At 51.5% G+C, this 19,607-nt stretch overlaps 1 protein-coding gene across 1 annotated transcript; it reads left to right on the top strand.

Moving 5' to 3' along the window:
- Window positions 1-683: 683 nt before the first annotated feature.
- Window positions 684-19,190, top strand: Ism2 (isthmin 2). Its single transcript, XM_032909144.1, has 7 exons — window positions 684-1,178; window positions 1,237-1,434; window positions 11,483-11,722; window positions 13,151-13,511; window positions 15,443-15,583; window positions 15,850-15,933; window positions 17,665-19,190. Exons 1-7 carry the CDS (start codon window positions 684-686, stop codon window positions 18,180-18,182), a joined length of 2,037 nt encoding a protein of 678 aa, XP_032765035.1. The 3' UTR covers window positions 18,183-19,190.
- Window positions 19,191-19,607: the final 417 nt, after the last annotated feature.

Raw genomic sequence — 19,607 nt, 5'->3', positions numbered from 1 at the left:
TTTAAGCCTTACCTTTAGTCTAGTAAATTTAGCTTGATTTAGAAGCCACTCACAGGCTAAAATTCTGTTTGCTAACATTTGAGCGTTTATCGCGTACCAGGCAGGCACCTTCTTAGTTGGATCATGCGAAATTGCCAGTATTCAACCCCTTTGACCGGACTTCACACCCAGGCTGTCACCCAATGTGTCACCATTCAATTCTGCTGCTGTGGAGAGCAGGAGTAACTTCAAACCAAGATCAAATAAAAACAAAACAACACAAAGCCCAGCGCAGCGCTGAGAGTTCCACTCTGCTTCAGGCACTCCTGAGCAGTTGTAGACCACAGTTTGGGCATACCGGTCACCCTCGCCACTGGCCCCAGGTTCGCTTCCAGGCTCCCAGGTGGGTATGACCTTGATGGCATTCCCTTCTATGCGCATCCCTCCACCATTAGGATTCCTGATCTAAGTCACAGCTCCGGAATTCTAGTTGCCCAGAGGTTGCCGCTGAGTGGCTTGCTGTGAAGATCAAACCCCGAAGGTCTGGCAGAAAGGGCTGGGCCGTCCCAACGATCAGCGACACCAGCTGCAGGACAGATGCTCTGACCCCTGTACTCAGGCTTATCCCACCCCACCCCACCCCACCCGCTGTCCTGGTTCTGACAGTCCTAAAAGCTGAAAGGGGACCGGGAGCTGGGACCGTAATGTGGCGGCGGGCTCCTCTTTCCAGGCAACGTTGTGACCTGGCAAAGCCCCCTCGCCAACCTACCTGGCTGCACGCACACTTTTGCACAGGTTCCAAAGACTCCTTCTGCTCGCCGCCCGCCAGTCGCGCATCCCTGCCCGTGAGGTCCCGGCTAGTTCGGGTGGCTGTCGCCGCGCCGTCGGGGAGCGCTCCGGTGGCGCCGCAGCCTCCTGGCCCCTCAGCAGTGGCCGCGCGGGGCGCGCACCGTGGGGCGGCAACTTCCCCGGGACAGGAATTCGCTTGGGGCCGCGACGGCGACGCGGCGGGGACTGAGGGCGGGGTGGCCGCCAGATCAAAGGAGCCGCCCCGCGGAGCCCGGACGAGTCCCGGAGCGCCGAGGGGCCCCTTGGGGAGGGCGAGGAGGGGAGAGATATCGGGGCCACTGACCTCGCTCGCAGACCGGTGCTCACCGGCCGCGCGCACCCGAGCGCGCGCTCACGCCGCTCCTCGCGAGGTCCCCGCGCGGCTAGACCGAGCCTGCGCCGCAGCCCGCGCTCCCGCCCCTGGAACAGGCGAGGCGGGGCGCGAACGCGCTCCCGAGCCCGGCGGCTCCACCAGAGCAGCCTCGCACAGACACGATGCGGCCACCGCCCGGCCGAGCGCGGCTCCCGCGAGCCTTGACGCTGCTGGCCGTGCTGCTGGCCGCCGGCCGAGGGCTTCCACTGAGGAAGCGAGGTCCCGGGCCCCACGGCCACTCGAGGATGGTGGAGGTGAGTGATGAGCGGGACTGGAGGGACGGAGCGGGGTGGCCAAGAGCACTGAGCCCGCAGTAGTTTACACTACCCACGCGTGGCCGCGAGCCCTGGCGGCGCTGTAACGTACTGGCTGCGGAGGGAAAAGTTGACTTTGGTGCCTGCTCTGCAGTGGCCCGGCTTCCTGGGTCCAACCCACCCCTTCCTCGCCCTGAACCAATCTCACCTGTAGCCGCACACCCCTGAGAAGTCATGCTGGGGTAGAGAGAGGAGATTCCAGAGCTCCGTGGAGTGGTAGCCTGAGGCTAACGACTTGGGGTAGGTGATTTCCCTGCAGCAGCGCCTTAATTCTAACCAACCAAGGATTCAAGTTTTCCAATTGGGAGTCGAGGAAGGCTGAGGTCGTCAACAGCGTTCTACACCTATCTGAGTCTGAGTTGTCAGCCAGTGTTTCTTAAAAGAATGTGGGTCCTGAGGTAGAAGAGCGAGGTGAAAGCGTGCTGGCTGTGTTAGAAACACTGTTTCAGTCACCAATCTCTGCGGTCCAGCCTGGTGCCCTTCTCTCACAGTTTTAGCGGGCATTCCCCATCCCTACATTTTCATGGAGGCTTGTGTGTATGCGAGAGCCAGCCTGATGGGTTCTTGTTGCCCGGAGCTGTTCTAGAGGAAGACCCCCATTTTCCTGAGGGGCCAGGACCTGTAGGAGACAAGAAATGCTAAATGCAAGACTTGGGCAGGAGTTTGGGCCATATTGTTAAGAGCCCAGGCTCCCAGAGCCTTTCAGAGGATGGGAAGGCTCCCTTAAGTTTATATGGCCCTAAATATCACAAACCATTGTCACCTCTAGGACATTTTTTTTCTCCTCAAGTTCCCAGTTTTCCCCACCCAATGCATCCTATAAATTATAGAGCTGAAGTAAATCTGCTGTCACTCTGGGATCTGGAATTTGTAGTCCTGGAGGCGGCTGTCCCCGGGCTTTACAAGATGCCTATCACTGTTCCTAGCCACTGCCCTAGGGCCAGACGTTGCCAAATGTTTCCCGAGGGACACACGTCTACCTGGCCATTGTTGAGAAACACCTGATGTGGACAAAATGCAGGATTTCTGAGCTGGTTGTAGTTTTGAACACCTTCTAGCATTCAGGAGTCTCTGGCTAGTCTGAGCTATATAGCCACGTTTGTCTCAAAGAAAAAGGGAAAACAAAACAAAACAATGAACTAACTATCATAGCAACAACGACAAAATAAACACCCCAAACCAGAGGTTTTTAGTCATTCTCACTACTAACCTGAGGATAGTGATAATGGTCTAACTAAATTGGCTTAGCAGGGCATGGTGACACAGGCTTGTCATCCCAGCCAGCACTGGTGTGTGTGTGTGTGTGTGTGTGTGTGTGTGTGTGTGTGTGTGTGTTAGGCATGAAGACAAGAAACTCGAGGTCTCTGTCAACTACATACCAAGTCTGAGGCCAGCCTAGCCACATGAGACCCTGTCTCAGAATAAGATAAAAATTAGTAAAAAAAAAAAAAATAGGTTGGCTTCATTTCTGTTCACGTGGCATTAATATTTATTTTAACACTTGTCACTTTGTGTTGTAATTATCTTTAGCATATTTTAGTATGAGGGAAAGAGTTACTTTAGAGTCAGAATTGTGTGTCCTTAGGCCCAGGATGGAACCTAGCTGAGAACCTGGCAGAACCCTAAAAAAGTATGGTGGCACACACCTTTGATGAGAGCACTCAGGAGGCAGAGACAGGCAGAGAGATGTTTGGGTCCCGGGATAGTGAGGGCTCCATAGTGAAACCCTGCCTCAAAACAACTAAACCCTAAACACAAATCCGTGCCTAGAATTAAAAAATAAACTTGGGCTGGAGAGATGGCTCAGCGGTTAAGAGCACTGACTGCTCTTCCAGAGGTCCTGAGTTCAATTCCCAGCACCCACATGGTGGCTCACAACCATCTGTAATGGGATCTGATGCCCTCTTCTGGTGTGTCTGAAGACAGCTACTGTGTACTTATATATAATAAATAAATCTTTAAAACAATGAAATGAAATAAAATAAACTCAACTGTGGGGATGCTCCAGACTGCCTGTAAGCATGTGACCTACCTTAGCTACTCTCTTCACACCTCAAAAAGGGGGCTGGCCAGTTATGGCTGTGCATGGCTGAAATCCTAGCACTCAGGATATGGAGGGAGTGCCTCAAGTTCAAGGCTAACTTGGATTGTATAACAAGTCCTAGACCAGCCAGGCCTACACAGTGAAACCTTGACTCAAAAAAAAAAAAAAAAAAAAAAAAAAACCAAAATAATGCCCAACAGCGGGGTTGCAGACCTTTTTAAGTCCAGTACTCAGAAGGCAGAGGGGGAGTGAGTGCCGGGACACAGAGAAATCCTGTCTCGGAAAATAAATAAATGAATAAATAAATAAAATCAAAAGTAAATCATTGAAAATTAAAAAGGGGGCTACGTCATCTGTTGGGACATGTTGATATGTTTCCAAAATCTGTGCTTTCAAATCAAGGGTTCTCTTGAGAAAATGCAGACAGCTATCCCTTGGAGCAGGGTGCTAAGTCAGAAATGACTGACCCACCCAACAACTTAGCTCCTTAGTGGATCCATATAACCAAAACCAGAAGGTATAACCCCACAATTAAGCTGAGGCAGGGGAATCATGAATTCAAGGTCATTCCTGGCTATGAGGCAAGATCCCATCTATGACAACAAAAATCAAATCAGAGAAATATATGGGCTCAAGGTGGGCCACAAAGAGCTCCTCCAGGAAGGCTGGCACATCTTTACATGGTATGTCCCAGGCTGCTTATCCGATGCTGACCAGATGTTGCAATGCCAGATGTTGCCAAGTTGGTTTCTGAAGAAGTACATCAAACCCCATGCCTATATCAGTTTGTTTTGTTTGGTGTGGTTATTTCTGGGGATGGGGGTGGGAGGTTGCTTTTTGAGACAAGCTTTGACCCCGAAGTCTAAGCTAGCCTGGAGCTCACTAGATAGCCCAGGCTGGCCTTGAACTCATGACAATCCTACCTTAGCCTCCCGACTGCTGGGATGGCAGATGTGGGGTCACCACACCTGGTTCCCCTGGCCTTTGTTGAGAAACCCCACTCTGGACAAATCCAGAGCCATATGGTTGAACATCCCTGTGATACCAACAATGAGAAGAATCCAGAACTCTGTGAACCAACTGTGTCACCTTTGACTCCGGCAGGCCTGACGCTGAGCCTCACTTTATGTCCACGACGAAATGGGTTCAAGAATCCCTTCTGTGAACTGTAGCGCTGAGTAAGAAACCTTTGGACTCAAAGTTCTAATCATTCCCAAGGCAGAGGCCAGGTGTGTTGAGAGTTAGGCACAGCGTGACACGTCTCTACCTCTCATTGAGACGGAAACGTTACCCATTGAGCCTGGCCTCTCTTGGGTGTCATTTTATTCTCATGTAGTGATGCGGGAATGGACAGTGGGTCCAGTAACACACCCATTGTGCACCTGGCCACCTCACCCCGGCAGCCTTCAGCTATTCCTGACAAGGTGGGAGAAAGTTAAGAGAGGACCAGGGGACATAGTGGTGGGGCTTTAGCAAAGGAGAAATGAGGCTCAGAGTCCTTGGGAGTGTCCCCAGGAAGTGGGCTCCAGAAGGCCACCCAGCAGCAGGGATCTTGTCTCCATGGTAGGAAGCACTCTGAAGGGCTGGGCTGAGTGCAGAGAAAGGATCTTGAGAGTCCTGACCAACCTGCAGTGCCGTGTACCTAGCAGGAGGCATAGTCAGCAGACTCGAAATTGCTGGAAAGCAAACCCACGTGGTGGGGGAGGGGAGGAGGTGGGTGGGCAGCCTGGAGAGGCAGGTGTTTTCCTAGAGGTGACCCTCCTGTGCCTGGAGCCTTTGTCTGAGCAGTCAAGGAGGGAGCTACTTGGAGCCCATGTAACACCAAACCAAGGGCATGTCTTGGCTGCCTCCTCCTGCAGCTGCCCACCTCCCTGGGCCTTCCTGACCCTCCAGTCCCCCTCGCCCTCAGTGGGGAACAAAGGGAGTATGGTTAAGGGAGAGGAGGGGCCTGGGGGATGGGGGGCTGGAGGCCTGGATGTGGATCTCAGCAGATTAATCTCAGTAGGTTCCTTCCCCCTTCCCTGTCAAGTACTCTTTCAAGAGTCAGAAGTCTGGGGATATAGCTCAGTTGGTAAAGTTCTCTCTTAGAGTACACAACGCCCTAGATTACATCCTCAACACGGTATAAAATCGGACATAGTGCCAGGTGCTGGTGGTGCACGACTTTAAGGTAGAGGCAGGCAGATCTCTAACTTCGAGGCCAGCCTGGTCTACAGAGAGAGTTCCAGGACAGCCAGGGCTCTACACAGAGAAGCCCTATCTTGAAAGACCAAAAAACCAATCAAACAGAAAAACAGACATGGTGATACATACTTCGTTTTTAAAATTTTATTTATTTTTTTTATTTTTGTTCATTTTATGTATGATTGTTCTGCTTCATGTACACCTGCACACCAGAAGAGGGCATCGGATCCCTTTATAGATGGCCATGAACAACTGTGGGTGATGGGAATTGAACTCAGGACTTACGGAAGAGCAGCAGCCAGTGTTCTTAACTGCTAAGCTAACTCTCCAGCCCGTGGTAGGAGGACCAAAAGTTCAAAGTCATTTTTTTTAATTATATATTGAGTTTGAGATCTGCCCAGACTACACGAGACCATCATCATCATCATCATCACCATCATCACCATCATCATTATCATAACTATTATTATAATGATCAAAAGTGACAAGAGACATAAAAGGAGCATATGATCATGTTCTAGTGTCTTGCTCATTCTGCATACAGTGCAGCACACAGCACACCTGAGGTACAACCCCTGTCTGGAGTTAGCAAGGCACTAAAGCTCAGCGGGCAGACTTGACATCTGAGACGCCGCTCTCCAGCCTCTTCTCTGATCGTTGGCACAGGGTGACTGATGTGGGAACTGCCCAGAGAGTAGTTGTGGAGACTCAGGGACCCAGTCCAGGTAGTTAGTTGCCCAGCGGGCCTGGCTGCAGAGCTGGAACCTCGGAATCTCAACAGCAACAAGGGCAGAGCAGTCAACGCAAGTGGGCCCTGTGAGGCCCACCCTGAGGCCTGGGAACAGAGCGCTTGCCAAGCGGTGCTCAGGCCATGCTGAGGAGCCTTGAGGTCTGGATGAGGTGCCAGGGTGGGTGGTAGAACAGTCTGTGCTAGTCAGGAAGGGAGCAGAGAGGGGAAACCTAGTCCATGCCCCTACCCATGGCACCACGACTGGGTGTCTAGAAGCTCTGTGAGGCCAAAGCAACTGAGTGTACAGTAGGGTTCCGTGTGCATGGGCCTGGGCCTTAGCAACTGGGCTTCAAGGAGAGACAGCAGTGACCTACACCTGGGTCCAGATTCTGGTATGGGACAAGCTCCTGATCCCTGAGGCACAGAGGAAGTAGAAGGGTGGAAACAGGTCAGTGGCCAAGTTTCGCCCTGTGGTGGGGAAGGGGAATCAGAATACTGATCCCATCTGGAAGCACTTGGGTCAGTGCTGCCTGGCCAAGCCAGGGAGTGAGTGTGTGTGTGTGGCGGGGGGAGGCATATGCAGCATAGAAAGAAAAAGTTTTGACGTTGTCTACCAAGAGAACGGAGCTATGTATTCTCAACATGTGCTATGAGAGCAGATAAGAGAGGGTATCTTGTAGGGAAGGGCAGGTGATTTACTTGTTTACTGATTGTTTATTTCTTCTTGAGACAGGATCTCACTCACTATGTAGTCCAGGCTAGCCTCGATAGCCTTGCACCCTTGGTTCTTTTACCCCAGGTTCCCAAGTGCTAGGATTACAGATGTGTACCACCATACCTAACTATAGACAGTTATTCTTTTAAAAAATAATTTAGATTCTCTCGTGTAGGTATGTGCACATAGTTGTAGATGCTTTTTTTTTTTTTTTTTTTTTAGATTTTATTTATTTTATATGAGTGCACTGTAGCATTCTTCAGACACCAGAAGAGGGCATCAGATCCCATTACAGATGGTTGTGAGCCACCATGTGGTTGCTGGGAATTGAACTCAGGACCTCTGGAAGAACAGTCAGTGTTCTTAACCGCTGAGCCACCTCTCCAGCCCGTAGATGCTCTTGAAAGCCAGATGAGGTCATAGGATCCTCTGGAGCTGGAGTTACGGGTGATTATGAACTCCTTTACTTGAGTGCCGGGAACCAAACTTGACCACCCTTTCAGCTTCCTGAACAGATATTCTTGAACAAGCCAGAGCCTCAGAGGATGGGAATATATCTGCTAAGAGGGTCTGCATCAGTGGGCGTCCATACTCAGACTCAGCTAAGACGGAAAGGCTGTGGTGGCGCATGCCTTTAATCCCAGCTCTCAGGAGGCAGCAGCAGAGGGATCTCTGAGTTCCAGGCCAGTCTGATCTACAGAGGTTCCAGGACAGACAGGGCTACACAGAGTAACCCTATCTCAAAAAACAGACAGACAGACAGACAGAGACAGATGTAAAGTACCCCACAGGAGAGGGTCCAGCTGCAGGGTGCACACAGCCTGTCTTCCTTCACTAGGGTCCATTGTTACCACCTCTGGGTTATCAATATAAGGTCAGCAACCCTCTCAGATGGCCTCTGATGTTCCTCTAATTCCCAAAGTGCAGTCACTAGCTGCCCTAGAATGAGGCTGGTAAGTGTGCATGGGATGTGAACCCAGGCCAGGTCATGGAGTTGCTCCAATCATACACAGCCAGCAGAGAAGATGGTGAGCATGGAAGCCCCTTGTGAATGAGAAGGGTCTGCACATAAGGCTCATTACCATGAGTGTGTGTGTGTGTGTGTGTGTGTGTGTGTGTGTGTGTGTGTGAGAGAGAGAGAGAGAGAGAGAGAGAGAGAGAGAGAGAGAGAGAGGCAGGCGCTGGGGACACAGGAACAAAGAGGGTGACTTTCTGCCTCTGCAGAAGGTGCTCTTGGTTGATCCTGTGGTTAGAGTCAATGACAGGCAGCAAGAAGAGCTCACCCGGGCCTGGGAACTCAGGAGCACCGGGGTTTCAGGTCAGGACCCCTGGGTGCTCTGTTCATGCACGCACTTCCAGACCTTACATCCAGGTGCCCATCAATGTCCAGGAGCTGAAGGTTTTTCTTTCTTTCTTCCTTTCTTCTTCTCCTTCTTCTTCTTCTTCTTCTTCTTCTTCTTCTTCTTCTTCTTCTTCTTCTTCTTCTTCTTCTTCTTCTTCTTCTTCTTCTTCTTCTTCTTCTTCTTCTTCTCCTTCTTCTCCTTCTTCTTCTTCTTCTTCTTCTTTTTATTATTATTATTATTATTATTATTATTATTAATTATTATTATTATTATTGTTTGATGTGTATGGGAATTTTAGCTGCTTGGTGTCTGGGTACCATTTATGTGCCTGATGCCCTCAGGGACCAGAAGAGGGCACCAAATCTCCTGGAACTGGAGTGACAGCTTCAGACAGAGCCTCTGCGTGGATGCTTCAATGCTGTTGTCTATGGAGGTGGAATGGGAACTGGCACCTGACCGCAGACACTGCCGGGAGCTGCATGCACGCTAGAGTGTTTAGAATAAGAGACTAGAGGTGTGGCTTAGGCAGTGGAGTGCTTAGCTAGCATACATGAAGCCCTGGGATGGATCCCTGGCACCACCTTAAAACAGGTATGGTGGCACACGCTTGTTAGGTAGAAACAGGAAGGTCAGGTGTTCAAGGCCAGCCTCGGCTACATGAGACCCTGACTCATAGACAAGCAAGTAGGTTACATGTAGGTTAATGCCTGGGAGGCTGGCATATTAGGTCAATGGGTAAAGAACTCCATAGGGCTGGGAGTGGGCACACTTGCCTTTAATCCCAGCGCTCAGACAGAGGCAGGCAAAACACTCAGACGCATAAAACAAACTTTTAATTTTCTTTTTTACTTTTTGTATTTTTGAGACAGAGTATCTCTGTGTGGCTGTCCTGGAATTTACTCTGTCAACCAGGCTGGCCTTGAACTCACAGAGATCTGACGTCTCTGCCTCCTGAATGCTGGGATTAAAGATGTGAGCCACCCCTGCCTGGCCTAAAAACATTTTTTTTAAAGGTGGATGGTATCTGAAGAATGACAGTGAAAGCTGTACTCCAGCCTCCACAGGCATGAGCACGTGTGCATCTGCACATGTGAGCACACACACACACATGCACACACACACAGATACACACACATGCACACACACATGCACACATACACACATGCACACACACACACGCACACAGTCACACGCACGCACACACACACATGCACACACACACATGCACACACACATGCACACACACATGCACACACGCACACAGTCACACGCATGCACACATACACACATGCACACACACAGATACACATGCACACACATACACACACTCGCACGCACACACACATGCACACACACAAATAGTGTCTGCTACACAGTACATGCTGTGGACATGTCTAGTAAAATTATAACTTTCCTTTCATGTAGGACTTCTCATTCTGGTTTGGTAGGGCACTCACCTCATTGAAGACATAGGTTGAAAGCAGAACTGGCCTTTGGAGCCATTCTTACCTTATTCTTCAAGGAAGTTGCCCCATGCTGCACCAGAGACTAGCTGGAGAAGGGCAAGGCTGGGGCCTCAGGAAGACCCACCAAGATGTCCCTGGAAGGAACTCCTCCTGCCTTGCCATGGGAAGTAGGTAGTGGGCATAGACTGCCCAATGTCTGCCATCTGAGGTGAATGCTGACGAACTGCTAGGAATAGCCAGGGGCTTCTTCCCCTCACCACCTCAGCTGACAAGGGATGGTCCAGGCTTGGGCACTGGGGTGATTTGAGTAAGAATGGCCCCCATAGGCCACATATTTGAATGCTTGTCATCAAGGAGAAGGATTAGGAACTGCGGCCCTGTCAGTAGGCATGGCCTTGTTGGAGGAAGTGTGTCACTGGCGGAGGGCTTTGAGCTTTCAAAAGTCTAAGCCAGGCCCAGCTTCTTTCCCTCAGCTATTTCTCCAGCACCATGCCTGCCTTCCTGCCTGCTTCCTGCCATGATGACAATGGACTAAGCTTCTGAAACTACTAGCCAGACCCCAATTAAATATAAGCGTTGCCTTGGCATGGTGTACCTTCACAGCAATAGAACAGTGACTAAGACAGACACCTTGAACAGACTAGAAGAAATGAGGTGTAAGGAAGGCCAAGAGGGCCAGAGGAGATGCCAAGGAATTTGCCTTTGAGTAGATTCTGAGGACAGGGCCATTTGTCTGGTTTATGGAGAGGGGACGGGAACAGGCCTCCTGCCCACACCTCAGTATGACCAGGCTCTTCCCTGGGAAGCTTTCTGCTCTTGTGTGTGTGTGTGTGTGTGTGTGTGTGTGTGTGTGTGTGTGTGTGTGTGTGTGTGTGTAGACCTGGTGGGGGGGACTGAAAACAGCACTTTGGAGCTACTGGGGTGGGCAACTGCTCCCTCCTTCTGGGTCTCATCATCTGTGGATGAGTAAGCCGGGCTGTGTAGTGTGCTTCCCGGCCTCTGTCAAAAGCTTTGTGGGCTGCCAAGATGCTCAGAAGGTAAGGGCATTGCTGCTAAGCCTGATGACCGGAGCTTCATCCCTCGAACCCAGGTGGACGAAGAGAGCCTATTCCTGAAAGTTCCACACGTTCACTAGAGCCCTATGTGGCATACACACACATACACACACACCACACACACACACACACACACACACATACACATACAGACACACAGACACACAATACAGACACACAGACACACACATGCACACACACATACAAACACACAGACACAGACACTCATACACACATGCACACGCACACAAAGGCTTGAAAAAAGACCACTTAGTAAATACAGTCCATTTTTTCTGCCTGGCTGCACTCCACCTACCCCCTAGGGCCATTAAACTTTCTAAACATATACACCAGATGCTCCCAGTCACAGGTGAGTGTGTGGTACATCCAGGCCCAGGCTCCCTGCCTCCAGAAGCTGACCTTGATCACTGGCCTTTCCTTGTCTCTCTAGGCCTCACCCGCCCCGGATCTCAGCTCCCCCAAGGATAAGGAGACGACATCAGGATTCCCTGGAGACGATCTGCAGGAACCATGTCAACCCAAGTGCCAGACTGTTTCTGAGCCAACAGCTCTGACTCTGGGCATGGCCACTCCTCCCGGGACCCTGGAACACACACCTTTGCTGCTGGAGCTGCAGAAGCTGCCAGGGTTGGCCGACACAGACTTGAGCGCACCAAACCCCAATATCCAGGTGAGATTGTAGAGTGGTTGTTTGTCTAGGGGACCTCTAGGAGGTACTAGGCTAGTAAACTGAGTCTTACCCTTATTCTTCTGCTGGCTGTGTGAAGACAGTGGACTCCTAAGGCATTGTGGGAAGATTATCCACCCCTCTACTTGCCAGAAAGTCTCTTGTCTGTAGAGCCTTAACCCTGGGTGTAGCAGGAGACAAAAACAGCAGCCTTGTAGGACTATCTTGGGGACCGAGTGCATGGACACTCTGCTCCTGATTCTGCCATGGGTCCTGAATATAGTGAAGACCTGTTGGAATGTCCTATGGGTGTGATTCCCCCAGGCCCCTGTCCTGGCCCCCAAACCTACTGCATGCAGGAAAGGGAGTCAGTTTGAAACGGGGAGGGTTGCAACATGGGAAAACCTGCAGAAAGGTGTTCCGGGAAACCCAGCCTATCCTGAATCTTCAAGGAGAGGGTGTTTACCTGTTCATATACTTTAATCCAGAAGAAAGACTGCAAAAGTACAGAGCATTCTACAATTGTCTTTTCTTTTCTTTTTTTCGGAGCTGGGAACCGAACCCAGGGCCTTGCGCTTGCTAGGCAAGTGCTCTACCACTGAGCTAAATCCCCAACCCCTCTACAATTGTTTTTAAAGCCTGTCTGCTTGTATTTAGAAAAACAAACAAACAAACAAAATATCCATGTGCACGTATGCAGAAAAGTTGCAAGTGTCCCAGCTAGCGATGCTAGTCATACAGGTGATGCTCAACTTCCTTCTTCGGGTTTTTGTTGTTGTTGTTGTTGTTGTTGTTGTTGTTGTTGTTGTTGTTGTTTCAAGACAGGGTTTCTCTGTGTAGTCTTGACTGTCCTGGAACTCACTCTGTAGACCAGGCTGGCCTCAAACTCACAGAGGTCTGCCTGCCTCCTCCGTGCCCCACATGCAAAATATCACCACCACATCCAGCTCATTTTCTTCTTTGTATTTTGCTGTTCTCCACCCCTCTGAATTTTGTCTCATGACCTCTTCTTATTTGAAAGTGCACAAGAATGTTAACATTCACATCCACGGCAATGGTTCCACGTACATGGTTGCTGCAGTTGAAACTCTCCCGAGGGGGATCTGGGCGTCTGACACAGGACCTTAGCTCACATCCCCACCCCTGCTGAGGTCAGGCAGCCCATGGATGGCAGAGGCAGAATCCAAACGGCTTCTCCTAAACCATTGGGTCTGGCACTTGCCAGCTTCTCCTCCATGCACCTTCATTCAAGTGACTCTGACATGCAAAAAGTTCTACCCAGTGTCCCTTGCTCACTGAGAGGCCACAGCGAGGCAGGGACGATAGCAGGCTCGATGGCAAGGGTGGGACTTCTGGTTCAAACCCATCTTCTCCTCTCTGGAGTCCTCTGCTGAGCCTGCCCTCTCTGGCACATGTCTGTCCTTCTCACAGGTGACCATTGAGGTGGTGCAGGACCCTCAGGCTGAGGTAGACGTGGACCTGCCTTCTGAGTCCAGCAATCTCTGGCCCCTGCGTGCCTCTAGCTGGCTGCCCACCAGGGAACTCTTTTGGCCCCTCTTCTGGGGCTACCAAGAAGGTGAAGAAGGAGCCACCAGCCTCAAAGACAGGGCTCCAGGGGAAGCGGAGGAGGAAGAAGGAAAGGACTATGCTTTGGAGTATGACGAGGGTGAGGACCCAGGGGGCACTGAAGAAGATGAGGATGAGGAGCCTTGGTCCAGTGGGGCCATAGACAACTGGGACTATGGCTGGTTGGGTCCTCAGGACCGGGACTTCCAGGAACCAGACAGCTATGGTGAGTAGTCTGGCTTGGCATCTCCAGTTGCTGCCCTACGAGGTCCAGAGTGGGAATGAGTTGGAGGGGAGGAGGAGGAGTAGAGCCTCCCAGGTAGGGAGCACTGAGCAGGCCAGCAGCCTAGGCCTGTGCAGATTCGGTTGAAAGCTCAAAAGCGATTTTCGGCAACAAAAATTCACTCAGGGCTTGCACAACAGCCCTGAGCGCCTCTAGGCAAAAGCTATTTAACAATATAAGTATTCGTATTTATCAGTTCCTACAAAACTGAAAAGCACCCTAAATTTTGTCACTCACAATGAATCTCAGTTTTAGATTGTGCTCACCCCGCTATTCAGCAGCTGAGTGTCCCCAGTCACATAGCCTCTTTATATCTCAAACAGATACTAATCTACCTAGGTGACATAGGGCCGGTTGTGACAGTAAGTAAACAAGCTCACACACAGCCTGGCGTGTAGTACACAAGCCGCAGCCTTGGGATTCAAGAGGCTGAGGGGGGGGGGGGACAGAGAGAGGTCAGCGTGGGCTGCATACTGAGTTCCAGCCCTGCCTGAGCTACCTTGAGACCCTGCCTCAAAAGCTAAAACAGCTGCACTGTTGAGATGGCCAAAGGGATGGATACTCATCCCTTGTGATGCAAGAGTGAGGACCAGAGTGAGCGGGTGAGTGGCAGCACCCCTGGAGTCCCAGCATGTTGGAGGCAGAGATAGGCCATTCTGTCAGACAGGCAAGCTGCCTGGCCCCACTAGCTGAAAAGGTCAGGCTCTGGGTTTACCAAGGGGCCCTGTGTCAATGTGTAAAGTAGAAAGTGATTTAAAAACATATCCCATGTCAACTTCGGGCCTGCCTACACATGCACACACACATGTATTCTTCTCCAACTTGTGTACCTCCACATATGTTCATGCCGCAAATGCTCATATGCCAAAAATATGTGCATGAAGCATCAGCATGTGATGAAGAACTCCCTGGCTCCTTTGTTGTGCCTCCTGATGCCCACGGCCTGCTAGGACCGCCATGTGTACTCCTCATGTTCTACCTCCCTTAGCCTCTGGGCCCATAGTCTCACTCTCTCTCCTGGGAGCTCTGAGGCACCAAGGATGAAGACTAAATCACACAAGCTCTTCCCGATTTCCTGAACTGATGTTGACAGACCTTTCGGGGTTTCAGCTTTTCTCCCTTCTTCACTGTCCTCCAAGTCTTGGTGGCAGCCGGCCTGAGGCCTGTCTTGAGGAATGGAGGAGAGAACAGGTGTGGCAGACACTGGGCCTGGGTATTTGAGCTTCCTCAGATTCCTCAGTAGAGGGAATCAGGAAAATCTTCACCTTTTTTTTTTTTTTTTTTTTTTAAAGATTTATGTATTTATTTTATGTGTGTGAGTACACTGTCGCTGTCTTCAGACACAGCAGTAGAAGGCATCAGATCCCATTACAGATGGTTGTGAGCCGCCATGTGGTTGCTGGGAATTGAACTCAGGACCTTTGGAAGGGCAGTCAGTGCTCTTAACCACTGAGCCATCTCTCCAGTTGGACCTTGGATTTCTTATCCTTCTCTCATGTCCGCACTGCTGGGATTGCCGGCAATCGCTGTCGTACCTGGTGCAGGGGATGGAACTCAGGGCTGGGTGCAGGCTAGACAAGCCATCTATCCATTCTTCTTTCTTGGTTCTGATGGACATGAGAACACTAGCTCATAAATGCAAGTGGAGGCTTCTAGTCCCAAGTTTGTTCGGACTCCATAGGACCTCTTGATTTATTTGCACAGGCTGTTCACTGCACAAGGACATCTAACTGAGGGGACAGGTGGGCTAGAATCCAATCATGTTCCATACATTGGCCAGGGATAAAGGAGTGCCTTTGGCCAGTTTACAACAGTGTGCCCTAGAGGGATGGGGGGACTGAGTACACTCATCCTGGCCCCTTACTTCAACCCAGACTATGAACCCCAGGAGGAGTGGAGCACCTGGTCTCCCTGCAGTGGGAGCTGCAGCAGCGGCCACCAGCAGAGGACGCGGCCCTGCGGCTATGCCTGTACTGCCACAGAGTCCCGAGTCTGCGACCTTCCCCCCTGTCCTGGTGAGATGAGCTCCGGCCCCTGCATGGGAGTGGCTAATATGACTCACACTGTGACCATGGTTCCCTGGGAAGGTCAAGATGGGATACTTGTAGGAAGGGTGGGCTTCGGAGACGCGTACAGGAAGCTCACAACTGTGGTGGTCCTGTCCCAGGCCTGTCTCAGCTGCTGTGGGCGCCAAGAGCCTAGTGAGGGCTGGGCTTCCCTATCGGGAGGGAGCCCAGAGTGCCCTGGGGCGCCACCAGCCTGGCCTCCTCTCTTCCCAAAGGCACCGCAGAGGAGAACACGTTGGGCTTTGCCCGTGAGGGCTGGCAGCCCCTTGCCCACAATGCTACGGATATGCTTGATTCAGGTTAGTTGGGGGTTAGATCTTGCTGTTGGGTCTTAAGAGCCTCTCTCTTGGGAGGACGGGGCATCACTGTACAGCAGAAGTCACTGAGCACGTCTTCCTGTGGGAGGAATTGAAGCCAGGAATCCTTACCCAGCTCCAGGTTGGTTCCTACAAGGTTGGGACCTTGATGGGAGCCCCAGAGGAGATGCTGAGGGTAAAGCGGAGACTTCTACTTCTCCCTGGCAGGCTGCCTCTGGGGAGGTGCCTGTCAGAAGGAGCCAGGGTTCCAATATCCCAGGCGGCTTCTTGCAGGCAGCGGGACATAGGCTGTGCTTTGCCAACATACACCTCCCATCCCCTGTTGGTGTTCTTGGGCCTTATCCGCATTCCCTAAGGCATGGCTCACGAGTCTAAGTTCTACAAAATGAAATAGAAGCTTCCTGAACCTGTGTCGGGTACCAGGGACAGAGGGGAGGACGCAGCAGAGATAAGGAGCTGAGAGAAGCCCAGAACAGCTGAGCCCTAAGAAAGGCAGTTAAAGAATCAGTCAGCCAGGCCGTGGAGTAGAGGCCCACGCCTTTAATCCCAACCCTCGGGAGGCAGAGGCAGGCGCATCTCTGAGTTCGAGAGCCAGTGTAGACAAACAGGGTTACACAGAGAAACTCAGTCTTGAAAAAACAAAGAGAGGGTGGGGGAGGAGAAGGAGAAGGAGAAGAAGAAGAAGTATTGATCAATAGGTAGAAACAATTGGATTAGTTCAAGACAGCTTTGGCTACAGGAGACCCTGTTTCCTTTAGAACAGAGAGAAGGAAAGAGAAGAGCAAACTAGTAGCTAAAACACTGAAATATTTCTTGGTTAAAAATCTCTCGTCTCTTTGAGCTGCAGAGATGGTTCAGCTGTCAAGAGCACTGGCTGCTCTCCCAGAGAACCAAGGTTCAGTTTCTAGCAACCACATGGAGGCTTCCGTCTGAGAGGATCTCACATACTCTTCTCTCTTCCACAAACATACGTGCAGTCGAACACCCATGCACATAAAATGAGTCAAAATGAAAAACACGACAAAAGCTGCCGTGCAGTTGGAGATGGAGAAGCTTGTCTAGCTTCAATCCCAGCAGGGCATACACTGGGCATGGTAATGCGTGTCTGTAATCTTAGTATGTGGAAGGTGGAGACAGGAGGATTGAAAGTTCAAAGTCATCCTCAACTACGTAGCAAATTTGAGGCCAGCTTAGAAAATGTGAGACCTGCCTCATAGAACAAAACCAGCAAAAAACATATCTTTTTTTTTTTTTTTTTTTTTCAGAGCTGGGGACCGAACCCAGGGCCTTGCGCTTGCTAGGCAAGCGCTCTACCGCTGAGCTAAATCCCCAACCCCAAAGCATATCTTCTTAATAAGCTGTTTTTAGTTTATGTCCATTACTGTTTTGCCTGCATGTGTGCCTGTGTGAGGGCATCAGATCTTGGAGTTACAGACGGTTGTGATCTACCATGTGGATGCTGGGCATTGAACCCAGGTTCTTTGGAAAGAGTCAGTGCTCTTAACCACTGAGCCATCTCTTCAGCCCCCTCCTTAACTTTCTTGAGTCCTACTTCTGCTCCAAAGGCTTTCCCAAGCAGTACCTTTGCCCCAGCCGGGTTTGCACTCTCCACATGACTGATCTTAAGTATGAACAGCCTTTTTGCTACCGTGGGGCCGGAGGCTGGTCAGCAGCTCTGATCAGCACTCTCCCGTGCCTCCTTACCCTCTGCAGATGTGGACAGCTGTGAGAAATGGCTGAACTGCAAGAGTGACTTCCTAACTAAGTATCTGAGCCAAGTGTTCAAGGACCTGCCCAGCTGCCCTTGCGCATACCCTCTGGAGGCGGTGTACAGTGCTGTGAGCCTGCGGGACGAACAGCAGGGCCGCACCTTCCAATGGCGAGATGCGAGTGGCCCACGGGAACGCCTGGACATCTACCAGCCTACCGCGCGCTTCTGCCTGCGCTCCATGCTGTCTGGCGAAAGCAGCACATTAGCCACCCAGCACTGCTGCTATGATGAAGGCAGCCGGTTGCTGACCCGTGGCAAAGGGGCAGGAGCTCCGGACCTAGTCAGCACCGACTTTTCACCCGAGCTACACTTCAAGGTAGATACGCTGCCCTGGATCCTGTGTAAGGGGGACTGGAGCCGCTACCACACTGTGCGCCCCCCCAATAATGGCCGGGCCTGCGCAGACAACCCGCCGGAGGCAGAGTACCTGGCTCAACTGCAAGAGGCCAAAGAGTACTGAAGAGGAATTGGAGACTGGTCCTTCTGCCCTCTGCCCCGCCCCTCCCACACTGGGCAAGTGTAAGGGCTCATTTGAGAGGCCAATCAGGCTTGCATACTCCCTGCTCCCATAGACCCCAGGCATCTCAAGGACTGGTGAGAAGGCTGGAGGGTGAGCTGGGAATAAGGCCCTTGTGATGTGTTGGGAAAGTGTCTGAAGGGAGGAGCTATGCCAGTCTGACAAGATCTCTCAGAACCGGGCCCTTCTGCCTTTCTCTCTGTTCAGGATTGAGCCAGGGTGGCCCACAGACATCCCAGTTCCCAGGATCTGATGTGAAATCCCTTTGACCCCCTACCCTAAGGCCACTTGTGGAAGAACACAGGAAGGACAAGAAAGGACAGTCCTTTCATCTGACCCTATAGCTGCTTTTTGCTGGGCTAGCAGAGTACGGGTGACCACCCCTCCTTGTGGCACACAGCTTCTCCTACCCTATCCCATGCTGTGAAGCCATCAGTGGGCTGAAGAAGTCAGCGGGGCTGAGGGGAGATTGGTTCCTGTCAGGGAACCATCAGCTGTTTCTGGTCCTTTGTTCCGTCCCCAGATGATAGACATGCGCTGTCTACCACAGCCGTGGCAGCCTGGTTTGGGGTGGGCTCAGGAGGGTATCATGTGCCTGTATGGAGTGTGACGGGGCAGACAGTTCTGATGTCCGATGCGGGCCATTTTGTGGTGTTGGTCCCCACACCAGTGGCCCATTTAATGCCCCCATGTGGCGCCACTGAAAGCACTGGACTTGGAGTTGGGAGATGGGTGCCGTGGCTCCCAGCACAGCTGTGCCTTTTCCCGGACACCTCTTAACCCTCCAAACCACACTTCCTTGGCTTCTCCAGAGCTGAAATATTGTAGACTTTCTGTCTCCATTCACAAACCCTCCAGAGGGGCTTGGTAGGGAACTTGAGTTCCAGCCCCATCCACAGCTGTCCAGAAGCTGCCCTGGGATCCTCGGCAATAAAGCACTTTATTTTCACATAGTTTGGTAAAGGATTTGGGGCCTGGCAGAATGGAGGATGCAGAGGCCCTTATCACCCAGCGTGAGCTCCCCTTGGCTGGGTGTGATTACCAAGCCCGCCCACAGCCAGCTTTCCTTCTCCTGATCAGCTGCCCTCGGCGCTTCGTGAATGCAGACACTAGACTCTAACCACTAGTTCTTCCTTTCACACCCAGAAAAGGCCACCTCTGAGCCTGTCTGGAGCTGGCGAGACCTCAGGGGCACAGAACTCCAAGTCTACGACATAGGTAAACTGCATTACACCACAGGGAAGTGTTGGCTTGGAGGGGATCCAACCTGAAATGAGAGAGGGGCCTGTACCCTCATCAGACAACCTCCTGTCACCCCTGACATTTGGGGAAGGAAGGAGTTATGTCAGGATATGTCTTGGTCTGAGT

Source organism: Rattus rattus, chromosome 7 (genome assembly GCF_011064425.1).
Source record: "Rattus rattus isolate New Zealand chromosome 7, Rrattus_CSIRO_v1, whole genome shotgun sequence".
NCBI lineage: Eukaryota > Metazoa > Chordata > Mammalia > Rodentia > Muridae > Rattus > Rattus rattus.
The sequence above is the reverse complement of the archived record's forward strand: the minus strand, read 5'-3'. Positions and strand labels throughout refer to the sequence as shown.